This window comes from Athene cunicularia (genome assembly GCF_003259725.1).
Source record: "Athene cunicularia isolate RWA chromosome 5 unlocalized genomic scaffold, athCun1 chr5_part1, whole genome shotgun sequence".
Classification (NCBI taxonomy): domain Eukaryota; kingdom Metazoa; phylum Chordata; class Aves; order Strigiformes; family Strigidae; genus Athene; species Athene cunicularia.
This window is the reverse complement of record NW_020799101.1, coordinates 42,489,657-42,504,322: the sequence shown is the minus strand read 5'-3', so window position 1 is coordinate 42,504,322 and position 14,666 is coordinate 42,489,657. Positions and strand designations below refer to the sequence as shown.

General features: G+C 43.4%; 1 protein-coding gene across 2 annotated transcripts in view; it reads left to right on the top strand.

Annotated features, from left to right (window-relative positions):
- AMBRA1 (autophagy and beclin 1 regulator 1) overlaps positions 1–14,666 on the top strand; it is a 135,159-nt gene that overhangs the window by 100,408 nt on the left and 20,085 nt on the right. For both annotated transcript variants that reach the window (XM_026849788.1, XM_026849787.1), the window contains exon 15: positions 4,443–4,582. In XM_026849788.1, the coding sequence (XP_026705589.1) occupies positions 4,443–4,582 (140 nt within the window). The remainder of the gene's footprint in view (positions 1–4,442; positions 4,583–14,666) is intronic.

Genomic DNA, 14,666 nt, shown 5'->3' with positions numbered 1-14,666 from the left:
AGTAGATACCTAAGTTTAATACCTAAGCGGTGGCTGTGACAGGTGCTACAGTTCTGATGTGCCAGCACTGACAAGTTGGAAGGGGAGCAGTAGCGGTGGACTTGAGGTGGCCTTTGCACTCCACATGCAGCTTGGTTGCGGAATACTTTGACGGCCTTTTTTTTTTTCTTTTCACATGCCTTACAGCTCTGCTTTCTCTGAGCCATCTTCTGCCCCGCTGAATTCAACGTTGAAGTGGTAGCTGTAGAGTGATGAAATGAGCTTTAGGGAGTTCAGTAGATGATGTATGTGCCCACTCTAGTTCAGGGAGGATGCAAAAGGCACACCAAAGAGATAAGTAGTTGCTTCTAGTGTGGTCTTTGAAAATAGAGAAGTGCAGACATAAATTACTCAACCAAATCGTGGTTACAGGGATGTAGAATGGAAGCAACCAGCTGTTTCTTTAGTGAGTATTGCTTTCCCTTTGTATGAGAGTTGCCTTTTGTGTGGAAGCTTAGCTACCTAGACAGTTTTGGTATTTTTAGAGGAAGACTTTTAATCTTTGCTGAAGTGCCCTGAACTGAGAGGAAAGACGGAGTCCCTGAAACGACAGAAGACTTTTGGAATCTCCTGTGAAGTGTGAGGACATCACCAGAGACAGGGTTTTCTACAGCATAAGCACAGGTCAAGCAACTGTTCTGTGTAATCCAGGCTGGGTTGTGTGGCCCTAAAGGAAAGGGGTAGGACCTTTCTTGCCTACTGAAATAACATGTATCTATTTATGTTATTGCCAGTAAGAGAACAGCTTGCTGTACTTGCATTGCTTGCTTGGGCTTAAGCTTCCATAGGGATGTTCTGAAGCTCCCACTCCTCAGGCTTCACAGTGTTTATAGTTAGAGAAACACACCATTCAAACTCTATTTCAGAACAGCATCTGGAAACAAATGCAAGTGCCAACTTCATAAAATGCTGAATCACCACATCTAATGTTGTGACTGTGTATTACTGAATTAGTAGTGTAGTGGTGCTAAGAGCAAATTTGACTTTGGTTATGGTAAAGAGCCTGGAAACATGCTGTGACTGCTGGCAGTGATTATGGACTGATAAAGTGTGATGCAATACAATATCTGTCCTGAATGAAAATGTCACCCTATTTAAAATAAACTCTCAGAAGGCTGTGGTAGAGTGTTGTGGGCACCTTAAAAGTTAGTGGACTTCTACAACAGTGGTTTTAAACTGGTTCCTGAGCCCTTGGCCATCAATATAGCTGTTACACATGACTTGCAACTAGTCTGTGGACCAGCCCTAATGAAAGGGAACTGGTGAATTATCAACTCTGTGCATTTGTATTGTTAGTTTTAAGAGTGTTTGAGAGTTGGCAGCAATCTCTTGACCTAGAAGCTGGAGAATCATTTCAGTGTAGGATTCCTGTAGTAACTTGAATATTCTTCCTAGAAGTTTGGTGCTACAAAGCCATGGGCAATGGCAAAGAGGTGTGGTCACTCAGTGGTATGTTTTCAGGCTGGCTACTTTGTTTGAGATTGATAAGAAGTTACTGAGCTATGGAAACAAAAAAAACCAAAAAAAATCTGACAGGAATTAGCAGTAATCTACGGAGAATAACACTTCCTGGCAGCCTTCAGACCTTCTTTTGATGAGAGGGACCTGACGATGTTGAAGGAACTTTTTTTTATTTCCACTCTGTGGATAGAGTAGGGGGTCTTGCTAATGGATGCAATTGCAACAGCCAGCCTGTATGACTGCATCAGATTGATGAGCTGCGTCCTGGTTACTGCTGCGAGTGGTGATTATGCCAGTACAGCTGCTTTCTCTTTTTATGTACTAATTACCACACGCACGGATGTCATCACCCTTAACACTGCATGGAGTTGTCCCATTAGCGTGGGAGTGGGAAGCAGCAGGGGAGGGGAGCTCTTTGGCGTGACAAGCTGTTTAGAAGTGAATGGAGTGGAGTGATGAAGCAGCTACTCTTACGCAGAATTTTTAAGCCATCTTGTCTTTGAGATTCTGCCCTCAGCCAACATTTTTGCAGGTTGTCAGAACCAGACCCGTGTCCTTGGCAGCACTTTCCATGGGGTGCTATTTACTGCAAAACATCTGGGCACTCAGCTGTAGCTAGCAAGTCTCCCCGCTTTGTGTGGCTGGTTGTGGAGCCTGTGGGGTAGCGACTGTGCAGACTGACCTGCCAGTGGAGCAGAGCTTGGGGCTAGCCCAGGAAGGCAACTTCTCTAGCTGGGATACCTTGCAAAGCCATTCTTTGGAGAAGAGAAACGATTTGTTTCTGACTTGCCAAAGAATGATATGATGGAAAACCCCTGTAGTCCTTGAGAGATTTGGAACGTTTATTTTATGAATTTATGCTCTCAGTTCTGGTGGACCCCTCCCTTTCTCTTCCTTCCTCCTCCTCCTCAAAATCCAGTTTTCCCATTTCAGAGTGCACCATAATCTCCATGGTAACAGGTGTTACCATTGTACATCTGATTTCCACCCCCTGCCCTGCCCTCTTCTTTCCCTCCCCCTGCCCTCCCCCCCACCCCCAACAAGCAAAGTGGGGAGGGAAAGGGACAGACATGATAAACCCCTAAGGGCCTCTTCCTTCCATCCAAGTACTCTGAGTACACTAACTGCTGAGTGATAGCTAGGGCAAAGAGTGACCAGCTTCTGTCATACAGAGAAATCCTCAAGGACATTTTCACCTCTAATGTGGCCTCCTCAGAGAGGTTAAATGTGTTACTTATGATGGGAAAATATGTAGCTGTATTGTTTTGCCCTGACTTACTTTGTTTGCATTATGATGGTCAAGATGAAGGTTCTGGGTACTAGCTATTTGAGGACATAGTTAAGTGGTCTCTGACTCTGACTTCTCAAGATAAATTGTCAAACAGACAAGATTTGGGGTGGGCAGTAGAGCTACAGAGAAGAGCAGCCCCAGTTTGTTAAACTAGCTGATGAGTCCCACTCTAATGAATTCTAATTATTATTTCAGGCCACCTCAGCAGTGCAGTAGTGGTTGATCTTCATTCCCATCTTACCTTTATCCTGTTGTTCCAGCATGTCCTCGTTCCAGCATGTCCTCATTCCCATCCTTGCTTCCTGGTCCAGTGCTATCCCCTTTTCTGGAGAGTCTGGAAAAAAGGTTTTGTGATGGATGGGAAGTTATCTATCTTTTGTTAGTTAAAATCTGACAAAAACATATCTTTCATCTGAGACTTATCCCATTGAAATCTAGATTTGAAGTCTGTGTTACCTGCAGTGATTACAGGTTTAAATCCTAAGTACATTTCTGCAGAAATTCTGTTAATGACTTGGAGTTTAAACGCAGTCTTTGGTTGTATCCTTCTAAAGCTATGATAGAACATGCTTTGATGGCTCAGTACACTGAAGCAACTCGTCCCTGTCTATTCATGGTAGCCAAATTGAGTCATTACTCCTCTTTCTAATTCCCATGCCTTTGTTTTTGTGATCTACATGTGTCATATTTTCTGGCTAAATGGAGAGTTGTCAGTATACCCAGTTCTGGTTGCTGGATGACAGGGTGCAGGGAGGTGTTGTGCTGTACAAGACATTAGCTTCTTGGAGTAGAAGGACAATAGCTGCGTAGGTATATCTGTTCCACTTCACCGTTCTTGCTTTTCAAGTTCATACACTTCAGACACCAAGCTAGTGCAGACCAGAAAGCAGAGCGTGATACTGGTCCTTCCTGTACACAGGGTTTTCGTTCACCTGCATTAATGCAGCATTTGGGAAACACTGACTTGCAGCTCTTCAGCTGCTTACCTTACTGCAGGTAAAATGGATGGTGTTGGAAGGGGACCTGAACTGAGGGATTTGTAACTTGCATGCTTGCGTTATTCTCATAATCTCTGGATTTTGCTTTTCCTTTGTGTGCTATTGGTGTGGGGGTTGGTCAAACTCTGAAACATTTTCGGAAGGTTGTTTAAATGTTTAAAAAAGGGAAGCATTGTATATTCAATAAAGTTTGGTTTGCTTAAGAGAAACAATAAACTTTAGATGCTGAAAGCCTATGTACTTACCAGTTTCTTGTTCCACCCTAGTGAGTTAGATAAGAGTTGAAGACCAGAAGAGCCCCAGTTGTCCTGCTTTCTAATGACTGTACCACTTGTTCCCATCACTTTGCTTAATTAGTTTGAGTAGAAGTACTGTGCAGCCCACTGAGTGACATGCAGATTCTCCTGGGGACAGAATTTCTTCTGCTCCACAGCTGTGTGCCAGTCAATTAAAGACTGAGGGGCACATGTTAAGTGTGTTTCTAGCAGCTTCGTACTCTCGCTGCTGGATTAGTGGTTTCTTGTACCGTCCTGTACAGTGACATGTCCCCTTGGCCAGCTGTGCTGCTGCAGTGAGGTTGAACATTTGTTTGAACTTCCTTGGTTCTCCTGCCTTGTATTGTCCTGTGAAGTAACCTCCTGTTATTGTTTCAGAGAGTTTTCAACGTTCTGTACCCAATGCCTGCTGACCAGAGAAGACATGTCAGCATAAACTCTGCTCGCTGGCTGCCTGAGCCAGGCCTGGGATTGGCATATGGCACCAACAAAGGGGACCTGGTGATTTGCCGACCAGAGTAAGTGCTTGCTTTACATGGAAATATAACTGCTTTGGCCATTCTGTTCTTAGGGCAGTGGGGATAAGATGACTTTTCACTGCTGGGGGCATTGTGCTTGAGGGACCGGAAAAACCCAACTCCTAATACTTCTTTTTGGACTGCCACAGTGTTTACCAAGTCTCTTACAATCAATGCTTTGCTGATCATGAACTTTTGAGGCTGTTTGAAGTCAACCTCATTAGTTCATTTTATTTCCCCTGTATTTCTAGGCTTTCTGGATCCTTTGTTTCACGTATGTCTAGTGCAGTGTCTTTCAGTCTCTCTGGATTTATGGACTTGTAAAAGTTTCCAGTGAAAACAGTAAATTTGAAAGCTGCTGACCTAGAGTTATCAAATACTTGTTACAGTATTCAAGCATGGCATTCTATGAACTGCAAAGATTTTTGTCATGATTATGAGCAAGCCGGTGATTTGTTTTGGCTGAAACAATTTGGTTGAAATTTGACTTTAGCTCTCGCTTATTTATACAGTGCCATGAAGGGTGTAAATGTCCCCTTGTAAACTTGCAGTTAAACACAAGCTAATTTGATGTGGTGTGATACAGATGATGACTGTCTGAGCTGTGAAACCATGTATTTCTTTCAGTGTTCTTGGGGAGTCTCTGCACCATACTTTGTTGAGACCCTTTTCTCCACTGTGTTGTGCAAGTGCTTCTTTTGGAGCAGTGTTTCTTTTATGCTGCAGGAACACCAGGGATTTCTCTGCTTTGGTTATTTTCTGGTACTAAATTACCTTGGTATTCTTTTGGGTTATGCTTCATATGTTGAAATTCCTTGTAACTTAAAAGCTGGCAGCTAGAAACTTGCAGTACTGCTGGTGATCTTACCACATGCATGTGGACTCCATCTGTTGTGCGTGAGATCAGGCGTGTGGTGCTTGAGGAGAGTCATATGATCAGTGTAGAACCACTGTCTTAAATCAGAATAAATATATACAATTGTAATAGTGACTAATTCAGTACAGCCTTATGGTGAAATCTGTGGTTGGAATTCGGATGGGACCAATTTCAGTAGTACAGAATGCTGTCACTCTTCAAACAGCCCTCTTGTTCTCTTGAACATAGTCTTTCATCAAGGCCTTGTTTATACATGAAGTTCTACAAGATATTATTATGGCATAAGCTATAATCACTATTCGAGGATAAGTGGCTTTCTTCAGGAATACTTGCTGTACTTTCGAAGCAGAAGAATTACCCAGGAATAATACCTTTCTTATCAAACTCAAGAGTTATTTTAAGATATTTTCAGTATAGAGAAGTAGTAAGATCTAGTCTACTGATTATGGCTCATGAGATGAACTTGGATGAGAACCCAGGGAAATGAAGTCTCCCTGAGGGTGGATGCTTTGAATGCTGCAGAGTGGAGCTTGGGCTGGCTGTCCTGACTTGCCCCACATTAGGTATCCATTCTGGTGGTTGCAGTAGCCCCAGGAAAAGTGGCATGTCTCTTATGGGCAATCACTACTTAAAGACACAACAGGAGTACTTTCATGCTGTGTTATGGAAGCTCTGTCAGTCCTTCTGCAGCATCTGTGTGAAACCTTCTTAGCTCACCATGTTGCTGGGGCACTCTTCTGTCTCTTCTACCCCAGCAACAATCTTGCATGATACCAACAAAAATAAACTTTTTGTATACAAACATGAAACAAGATGGCTGTAGAGGTGAGAGTTTTATTAATGACTTGACAGAAATTCTGCAACAGGTTTCCTGCTGGTGGATTGAGTGACTGATGTTTCTGGTGATTATTGCAGACCTCACATGGACTGGTGGGTTCTTTTTGGAGCAGGACACATAATATGTTCTGTTTTCAGCTGCACCATTTTTATAGACCAACAATAGCCAGAGTGACTTAAACCTCTGCATGGAGGTGTAGATATTCACTGAGCTGAATAATTTGCATTGAGGCTCTAACATCACAACACACAAATGAGTGAGGCTCTATCAGAGCGGAAGTGGCTTGCGGCTGTGATGTCTGCCTCAGATCTACTTGGAAGGTCCTCAGAGACAGGAAAAATCTTGACATCTGGATGCCATCTCAGTAGTTCTTCACTTAATAGCCTTGGTTTGAGTTTGGCATATCTGTTGACTTTAACTTGAGAAGTGAGAGAAAGATGAAAAACATTTGTGTTTTCTGTACACGATAATACAGAGGAAGAGAAATCCTAAATAAAGGATTTGACAATTGATAGAGCACTAGATGGGGGATAGCCTAGCAAACAGCAGGGATCAAGAAAACACTGTACTGCTGAAAACACCCCCACTGTTCTAATTTGGCAAAGAAAACTCTGGTCAGTCGCAATCAACCAAGATGGTTATAATTCCCTGGATCTTTATTCCCCTGTACAACAGAGGCATTTGAAATCAAGTGCTACAGGGATCACATAAACAGATTGAAATGGCAGCTGTGTCTCAAATACAGGATTTGAAAAGCTTTTGCTTAGGGAAAATGAGATGAGTAGACTGGAAGCACAAGCTGACCAAAAGAAAAAGGCATAACTTGAAGCTCTGTGGGCTCATATTGAGAGGCTATGCAAGTAGTCCTTCCAGAGTTCTAAAGAAACAGTAATTAAAATAAAATATTTTGGCCTAGATTGCTAAATTGGAGTAGCAATGACGACACTTTTCTTGGAGATGGAAATGGGGAAGGTCAGGTTATGTTGGCAATCCATAACGTGATCTTAGTATGCAGATCTATGGGGTATATTTTGAAGGAAAAGTAAAACCATGAGAAGTGGGGTTGAATGCATTGTGATTTGATTAAGGTGAAGTATAGCAGGTTGGATACCCATCCTTGAGAATTTTATGTATTTATTTTTAATTAAAGGGTCAAGTAAGGACTTGTTCCAGGCCTTAATACCTCTGTGTTTTAGTAAGGCAGTTCCTATGCTACAACTGCAATAAATCTACTGAATTTGTAAAGAATTGGGATTAGAGCAAGATCTGGTAAAGAGCAGGTGAAGAAGGCCTGGCTAAAGAAAAGAATACAACATGATTGAGAGCTGGACTCTGTCACAAGAGAGATCATTGATGGACTTCCTTAAGAACCTGTTCTGGGGCTAGTTATTAATACTGTTTACACTAATGCCTTGTAAGGGTGTACTGAATAAATTTGCAGAGGTTGTAATGTTACCGCTGTCATTGCAGAGAAAGCTCAGAGTATTGTACAAAAATTGGATTGCCTTGAAAGTGACTGGAGCTATAGAAATGAGAATTTAGTAGCACAAAGTGCACTTAGTGACTAATAACACTGAGCTCAGTAGTTAAAATGACAGAGGGAGGAAAAAGACCTGAGGTTTTAGTTGATTGTAGGTGATTAAGTCATCAATATATGAGGCTGTAAAAACAACAAATTTAGTTCTAGGCTAAGACACAAGATGCTAAACAGCAGATAGCAAAATGTTAGTATCACTGTAGAAGAACTTAGATACATAATCACAGAATGGTTTGAGTTGGAAGCAACCTTAAAGATCATCTAATTCCACGACTCCCCACCATGGTGGGGAGTACCTAAGCCTTCTCCACATTGTGGGTGAACGAGGCTCCCTTTCCCTTCTGGAGAGGGCCCACATTTTCGCTAGTCTTCCTTTTATCACCAACATAACTGTAAAAGCTTTTTTTTTGTTGCCCTTGATGTCTCTGGCCGGATTTAATTCTATCAGGGCTTTGACCTTCCTAACCTGATCCCTGGCTGCCTGGGGAGTATCTCTGTATTCCTCCCTGGCTACCTGTCCTTGCTTCCACCCTCTGTAGGCTTCCTTTCTATGTTTGAGCTTGTCCAGGAGCTTCTTGTTCGTCCATGCAGGCCTCATGGCGTTCTTACCTGACCTCCTCTCTGTCAGCACGTGTCACTCCTGAGCTTGGAGGAGGTGACTGCTGAATATCAACCAGCTTTCCTGGGCCCCTCTTCCCTCCAGCGCTTTATCCCATGTTACTCTACCAAACAGACCCATGAAGAGGCCAAAGTCTGCTCCCCTGAAGCCCAGGGCAGTGTCCGTACTGTCTCTCTCCATGCTTCCCTGAGGATCTTGAACTCAACCATGTCATGGTCACTGTAGCCAAGGCTGCTCTTGAGCTTCACACCCCCACCGTCCTCTCCTTGGTGAGAACAAGGTCCAGCACAGCACCTCTCCTTGTTGGCTCTTCCATCATTGGAGAAGGAAGTTACTGTCACCACATCCCAGGAAACTTATAGATTATTTATGCCCTGCTGTGTTGTCCCTCCAACAGATATCGGGGTGGTTGAAGTCCCCCGTGAGGACCAGGGCTTGTGAACAAGAGACTGCTCCTATCTACTTGATCCATTTGCTTGGTCCTCCTGGTCGGGTGGTCTGTAGCAGACCCCCACTATAACATCTTCTGTCCCTGCCCTCCCGTTAATCCTGACCCATTAGCTCTGGGTCGGCTCCACACCCATCTCTGGGCAGAGCTCCGTGCACTCCAGCTGGTCGCTGACATAGAGGGTGACCCACCTCCTCGTCTCCTCTGCCTGTCCTTCCTAAAGAGCCTGTATCCTTCCATTCTGACACTCCAGTCATCGGAGCCATCCCACCACTTCTCCATGATGCCAGTAAGATTGTAGCCCTGCAGGCGTGCGCACATCTTTAGCTCCTCTTGTTTATTCCCCATGCTGTGTGCAGGTGGATAGAGGCAGTTAAGCTGTGCCCCGATGAAGGTGACTTCCTGGCTGGAGTGGCTGGAATTCCTTTGTGCTGTTCTCCAGGTGCTCCCCTGCTGCTGGCCTGTGACGCCTCTCCAGGCTGTGGGCATCTTATTGCTGGCAGTGGCATCAGGCTGGTAGGAGTGGGGTGGATTGAGGTTCCTCTACCCTGGCAACTTTTAGTTTAAAGCTCTCTTCCGCAGCTTGGCAAGCCTATAACCAAATATGCTCTTGTCCTCTGACAAATGGACTCCATCAGCCTTCAGTAGACCAGGTTTCTCAAAGTGAGTGTCATGTTCTAAGTAGCCAAACCCCTGGCTGTGGCACCAGTCCCGTAACCAACTATTGACTTTCCAACTTCAGCTGGTCCTTTCAAACCCCTTTCCTTTGATTGGATGATTGATGAAAAAACTTCCTGTGTTTCAGGGTTCCTTGCTGCCACTCCCAGGCCTCTGTAGTGCTTCTTGATACTCCTCTGACTGCTCGTGGAACAAGCTGGCACAGTTTTAAATCCACATGTCCACATTCAGAACTGCCTTTGAACTTGTACAGTAGTTGAATAGAGCTGCTGGTGGGGTCAGTGGAGCATTTTTATCTAAGAAAACCTGCAGCTTGGCATCTTTAGCAGGGCTGAAAAGGATGGCTAAGGAGGGTGTTATATAGCCTTCCATAATTCTCCAGGAAAGATGAACTATTTAAATTTACATACTTTTTATTAGAGAGCAAAGAGGCATAGTTTGACTGTGACTAGGTTGTGGCTGCAAACTAGAGAAAGGTGGCTAACCAGCTGATTCCTGCAACAGCCTGTGCGTTGGTTGGGTGGATGCCAAAGGTGTAGCTGTTTGGAGATGCTGCTTGACTGACTTGCAGAGACAAGTGTATGACTTGAATACTTGTGACCAGGGGTGGGACTGGACTGCTGAGCTGTAAGGCAGTCTTCAGTATTTTAAACCCAAGGTCCATGTCTGAACAGATGTTGACAAGCTGGCTTTCAGAGCTGTTGTGCTTTAGGAAGGTGAGGTGGTGACGGCAGTGTTCATCCATGATTGGAAATGCACCTAATGGGCCTGAAAGAAGCCTGTAAGAGACTGGAATTCATGAGCCAGTACAGTAGCTATGAGGATAGAATTAATGTTTTCATTAGCCAAAGATACAACCTCTTGCAAGGTTGCATTCTGTTGAGTAAAGGAGAGAAAGGACATTGTGTATCCACTCTCTTAGATTTCAGGGTGACATCCAGCTCACTAAATTGTGCTATTTAAAAGCATCAGTTTGTTTGCTCTGCTTTTTATGTGATTAAATTGGAAGAAACTTTTAATATAACGTGAGGAAAGTTCCTCCTTTCCCAAACACTCAAAAGCCAACCAATTTATGTTGTTTACTAATATGTTAACTTGAACATGCAGTGTTAGATACAGACTTGTATTGAAAACCCAGAGATCCCAATTGTCAGTGAATAAATCTTACTCTAAGTAAGGATAATAAACAGCAAGGTGGTAGAGCTGGTGTTCTGCAGTCCTGTCCTTAATATGTTCCTTTCTTTTGCTTGTTCAGCTGTTGGTTTCACTTGCTTGCAAACCAACAGTCTATCCATCTTAGAGCAGGTCTCTATGACCTGATTAAAACTTTGTCTAGTTTTCCTGCTTTTGAGGAAAGAACCTGGGGTCTGGGTTCCTGTGGGGCAGGAGACTAGCTTTGGAAACAACTTCTTCTGCAAGTGTGCAACAGAACAAGCAATTTATTCTTCACAAGTCTGATCTTTAATTTTTGCTTAAAAAAATCATCAGTGACCATGGAAGAGGAGTCACTGGAGGAAGGTTCAGGGAAGTGACTGTTGTGGACTGAGCATGAAGTGCAGGAAGGTGAGATGAAAAAAGGTATCTGCAAGTCCTGAAGATGCATAGAGTAATGAATGAAATTGAGTAGATCATAGGTACTGTGTCTTTGGGGATGCTTCATCTTGTTGCTTTTTAACCAACTGCAGTCATGATAGGCTGGAGCAAGAGTACTCAGGTCTGATTCACAGGCGAGTCCTACTGCTTAGAGATGTTTGGCCCTCAGATGTGGATTGGAAACAGGTTGCAGTTTGTGTGAGGTTGTGACAGCCTGTTCTGTTTTTGAGGGTCCTGAGTTGACTCTTGTCATGGTTCAGTGTATAGATGGTTGCCGAGCGATAGACTTGCGTACATATTAGATCATGAGTCTGCTGTCTGCTTGCATAGGGCATCACACTACCACATGGTAGTCAATGCTTTTTGGATGTAAGATGAGTTTGTGTTCAGTTCACAAGTGTGTTATTGAAAGACTCTGAGGCTGCCATGTTTTAAAGGGTGGGCACCATTGAGCTAAATCAAGACACTAAGTTCATTACACTATCTGTCCATAGAGAGCCTCATTTGCTTGGTCCTCCTGGTCAGGTGGTCTGTAGCAGACCCCCACTATAACATCTCCTGTCCCTGCCCTCCTGTTAATCCTGACCCATTAGCTCTGGGTCGGCTCCGCACCCATCTCTGGGCAGAGCTCCGTGCACTCCAGCTGGTCGCTGACATAGAGGGTGACCCACCTCCTCGTCTCCTCTGCCTGTCCTTCCTAAAGAGCCTGTATCCTTCCGTTCTGACACTCCAGTCATCGGAGCCATCCCACCACTTCTCCATGATGCCAGTAAGATTGTAGCCCTGCAGGCGTGCGCACATCTTTAGCTCCTCTTGTTTATTCCCCATGCTGTGTGCAGTTGGATAGAGGCAGTTAAGCTGTGCCCCGATGAAGGTGACTTCCTGGCTGGAGTGGCTGGAATTCCTTTGTGCTGTTCTCCAGGTGCTCCCCTGCTGCTGGCCTGTGACGCCTCTCCAGGCTGTGGGCATCTTATTGCTGGCAGTGGCATCAGGCTGGTAGGAGTGGGATGGATTGAGGTTCCCCTACCCTGGCAACTTTAGTTTAAAGCTCTCTTCCGCAGCTTGGCAAGCCTATGGCCGAAGATGCTCTTCTCCTTCTCTGACAGCTAGACCAAAACTTCAGTGTTCTGAGAAAAACATTTCAAAACCAAGCACTCAGAGCACCTTTTCTAGGGACAGCTATGTAATGCAGACATCCACAAGGTAGGAGCAATTTCTTCAGCAGTCAGAGCATCTGCTAATGGAATTAAAATACCCCCTGAAGATGCATCTTGTTCAGAGGCAGCATCCCGTGGAATTCTGTCATTGGGAAGTAGGTGTGGAGAGTCACAAACTGATTCAGAGCTATGCGGTGTGAATATTTTAATTCTTTGTGGTGAGATCTGCCTCTAATGTGAAATTATTATGGGAAAATTCTCTTCATGATAAAATTCCTATGCTTTGCAGAGGATCACTGCAATTGTCTGTCCATGCCAGTCCAGGTGGTTTTCCTCTCATCTGGTAATAGGGACAATATGTCTGCATCTAGCTGTCAGCATTGGTAAAGAGGTGGTGGTCTGTGCAGCTGCAGGGCGAGTCTTGTCTCTCTTCTGGCTGGCTCCATTCCTCAGGCACTTCAGCCTCTAGCAGTGATGCCCCCCAGCAACATCAGCCCTGGTGCATTGTTTGCCTTTTAAGAACAGCATCTGCAGAATTGAGTAAACAAACTGATGGCGGAGCTGTCATCCTTCATGTGTAACTGAGGGATGGTATTAGCCCTTCACAGGGACTGTTCTCACAACTGTTCTCTGGGGTGGCTAGAGATACCGGGTATGTCTGAGTCCTCCCCGCAAATGGCCTCTTGAAAGGCAGCATCTGCACAGTAGCCACAGCCCAGTAAGTGAATGCATGTCACGGACTTTTGCTGCCTGTTAACCATAAAGATACACTGAATTTTAAGAATGAGGGTAAAAGATGGTTTTGATTGATAAAAGCACTGAAAAAGGGGGGAAGTCACAAATTTTGCCCTAAAGATGTGTCCTGGGAGCTTATATTTGGATTTTATTATTCATGCATTTAAGAAAAAACTGAAATGGATTATTTCCAAATTGTGCAGGGAAGCCTTAGGTATCGTGAGTGCCAAGAGACTCTGTCATTGCAGATGCAAGAGAAATAGAGTGGTAATATGGAGGCTTGAAACGGTTATCTCCATTCTGATATTGTTTTTTATTCCATTTCTACTTCTGTATGTGAATTTGATATCCAGGATGAGTGATGGTATTAGGTGGAAGATGCCCTCATAAAATTCCACTTAAGATGTCTTATGAATCCTGGAGATAAATTTTAAGAGCTGCTTTAAGTCTTCCGTTATGAGCAAGTTCATTTCCCTCACTCAATTCTTCAAGCTACACTGAAGTACTGGCTAGTTAATGACGTTTATTTTCTATCATGAGGAAGGGAACTTGGTGCAGAGCTCAGTGTTAAAGAAACTTAAATCTGCTGCTTACCAGTTTGTGTACTGTTTCTCTGGGCAGGTCCTTACTGGTTCTCATACTGGGTAGCAATCTTTCTGAAAGCATGGCCAGGTACTCTTAAGAACAGTTACCAAATGCTTCACTCAGATCTATTCAGATTACACCTGCCGCCTTTTCTTCCCTTTTTTCTAATTCTATCTACAAAAGCAATTAAATTTCATGCAATTATTTGACTTACTGCCTACTGCATGTGGCTCACTCGTTCATTGTTTTCATATATCTTCCTTTTTTCTCTTTGTTATATTACTGTCTTTAAGGATAAAAGTTATACTTAGGAGGCAGTAATTGTCAGTTTAAGTATGGCTTTCTTTTTGAAGAATGCTGCTAAGTTGGCTTTTTTGGCCTTTTGTCACTTCTTCAGTTCTTTGTAATGTGTTAAAATCAGGTGTGAGTGGCTCAAAAAAGTTAACTTCCTAATTTTTAATTTTTTTTTTTTTTTTAATAAGTGCAACTAGCTGCTATGTCTGGCTTCTTTTCTTACTCCCTAATTGCATAAGTACCCTTGGATATATTTTAAATGGAAACTTCAGAGAGAAAATTAAGTATCTCAGCCACTTTGAGTCGTCATTGATTTTTGTCCTTAGCCTCACTGATGAATAGAACTTTTTTCATTCCAGGACCATTTTGCTCCTGTTTATTTTTAGAATGTCTTTTCCCTCTTTGGCAGCATCAGTCCATCCTGCTTTCTTAGAAACTTCATTCTCACTGCAGGTCTATACTAGACCTTCTTTGTTAGTTGTTTACTCGCTTGTCTTTCCAATAAGATCATCTTTAATTTTCTGGTCTTTGATCCATTTTATTTGTGGAGTTTTATTCATTGTCCATTATGCCTGTGTCTTCTAGCAGGATTGTAGTGAATCTAGCTAGCAAATAAAACAGCCAACTTTTTATTCATTTTCTTTCTCTTTTTAAAATCCTCGAGCTATCTGGTTCTGTAAATGGTCTCAACTCAGTGTCTACAAACCATGAATAATTGGAGTA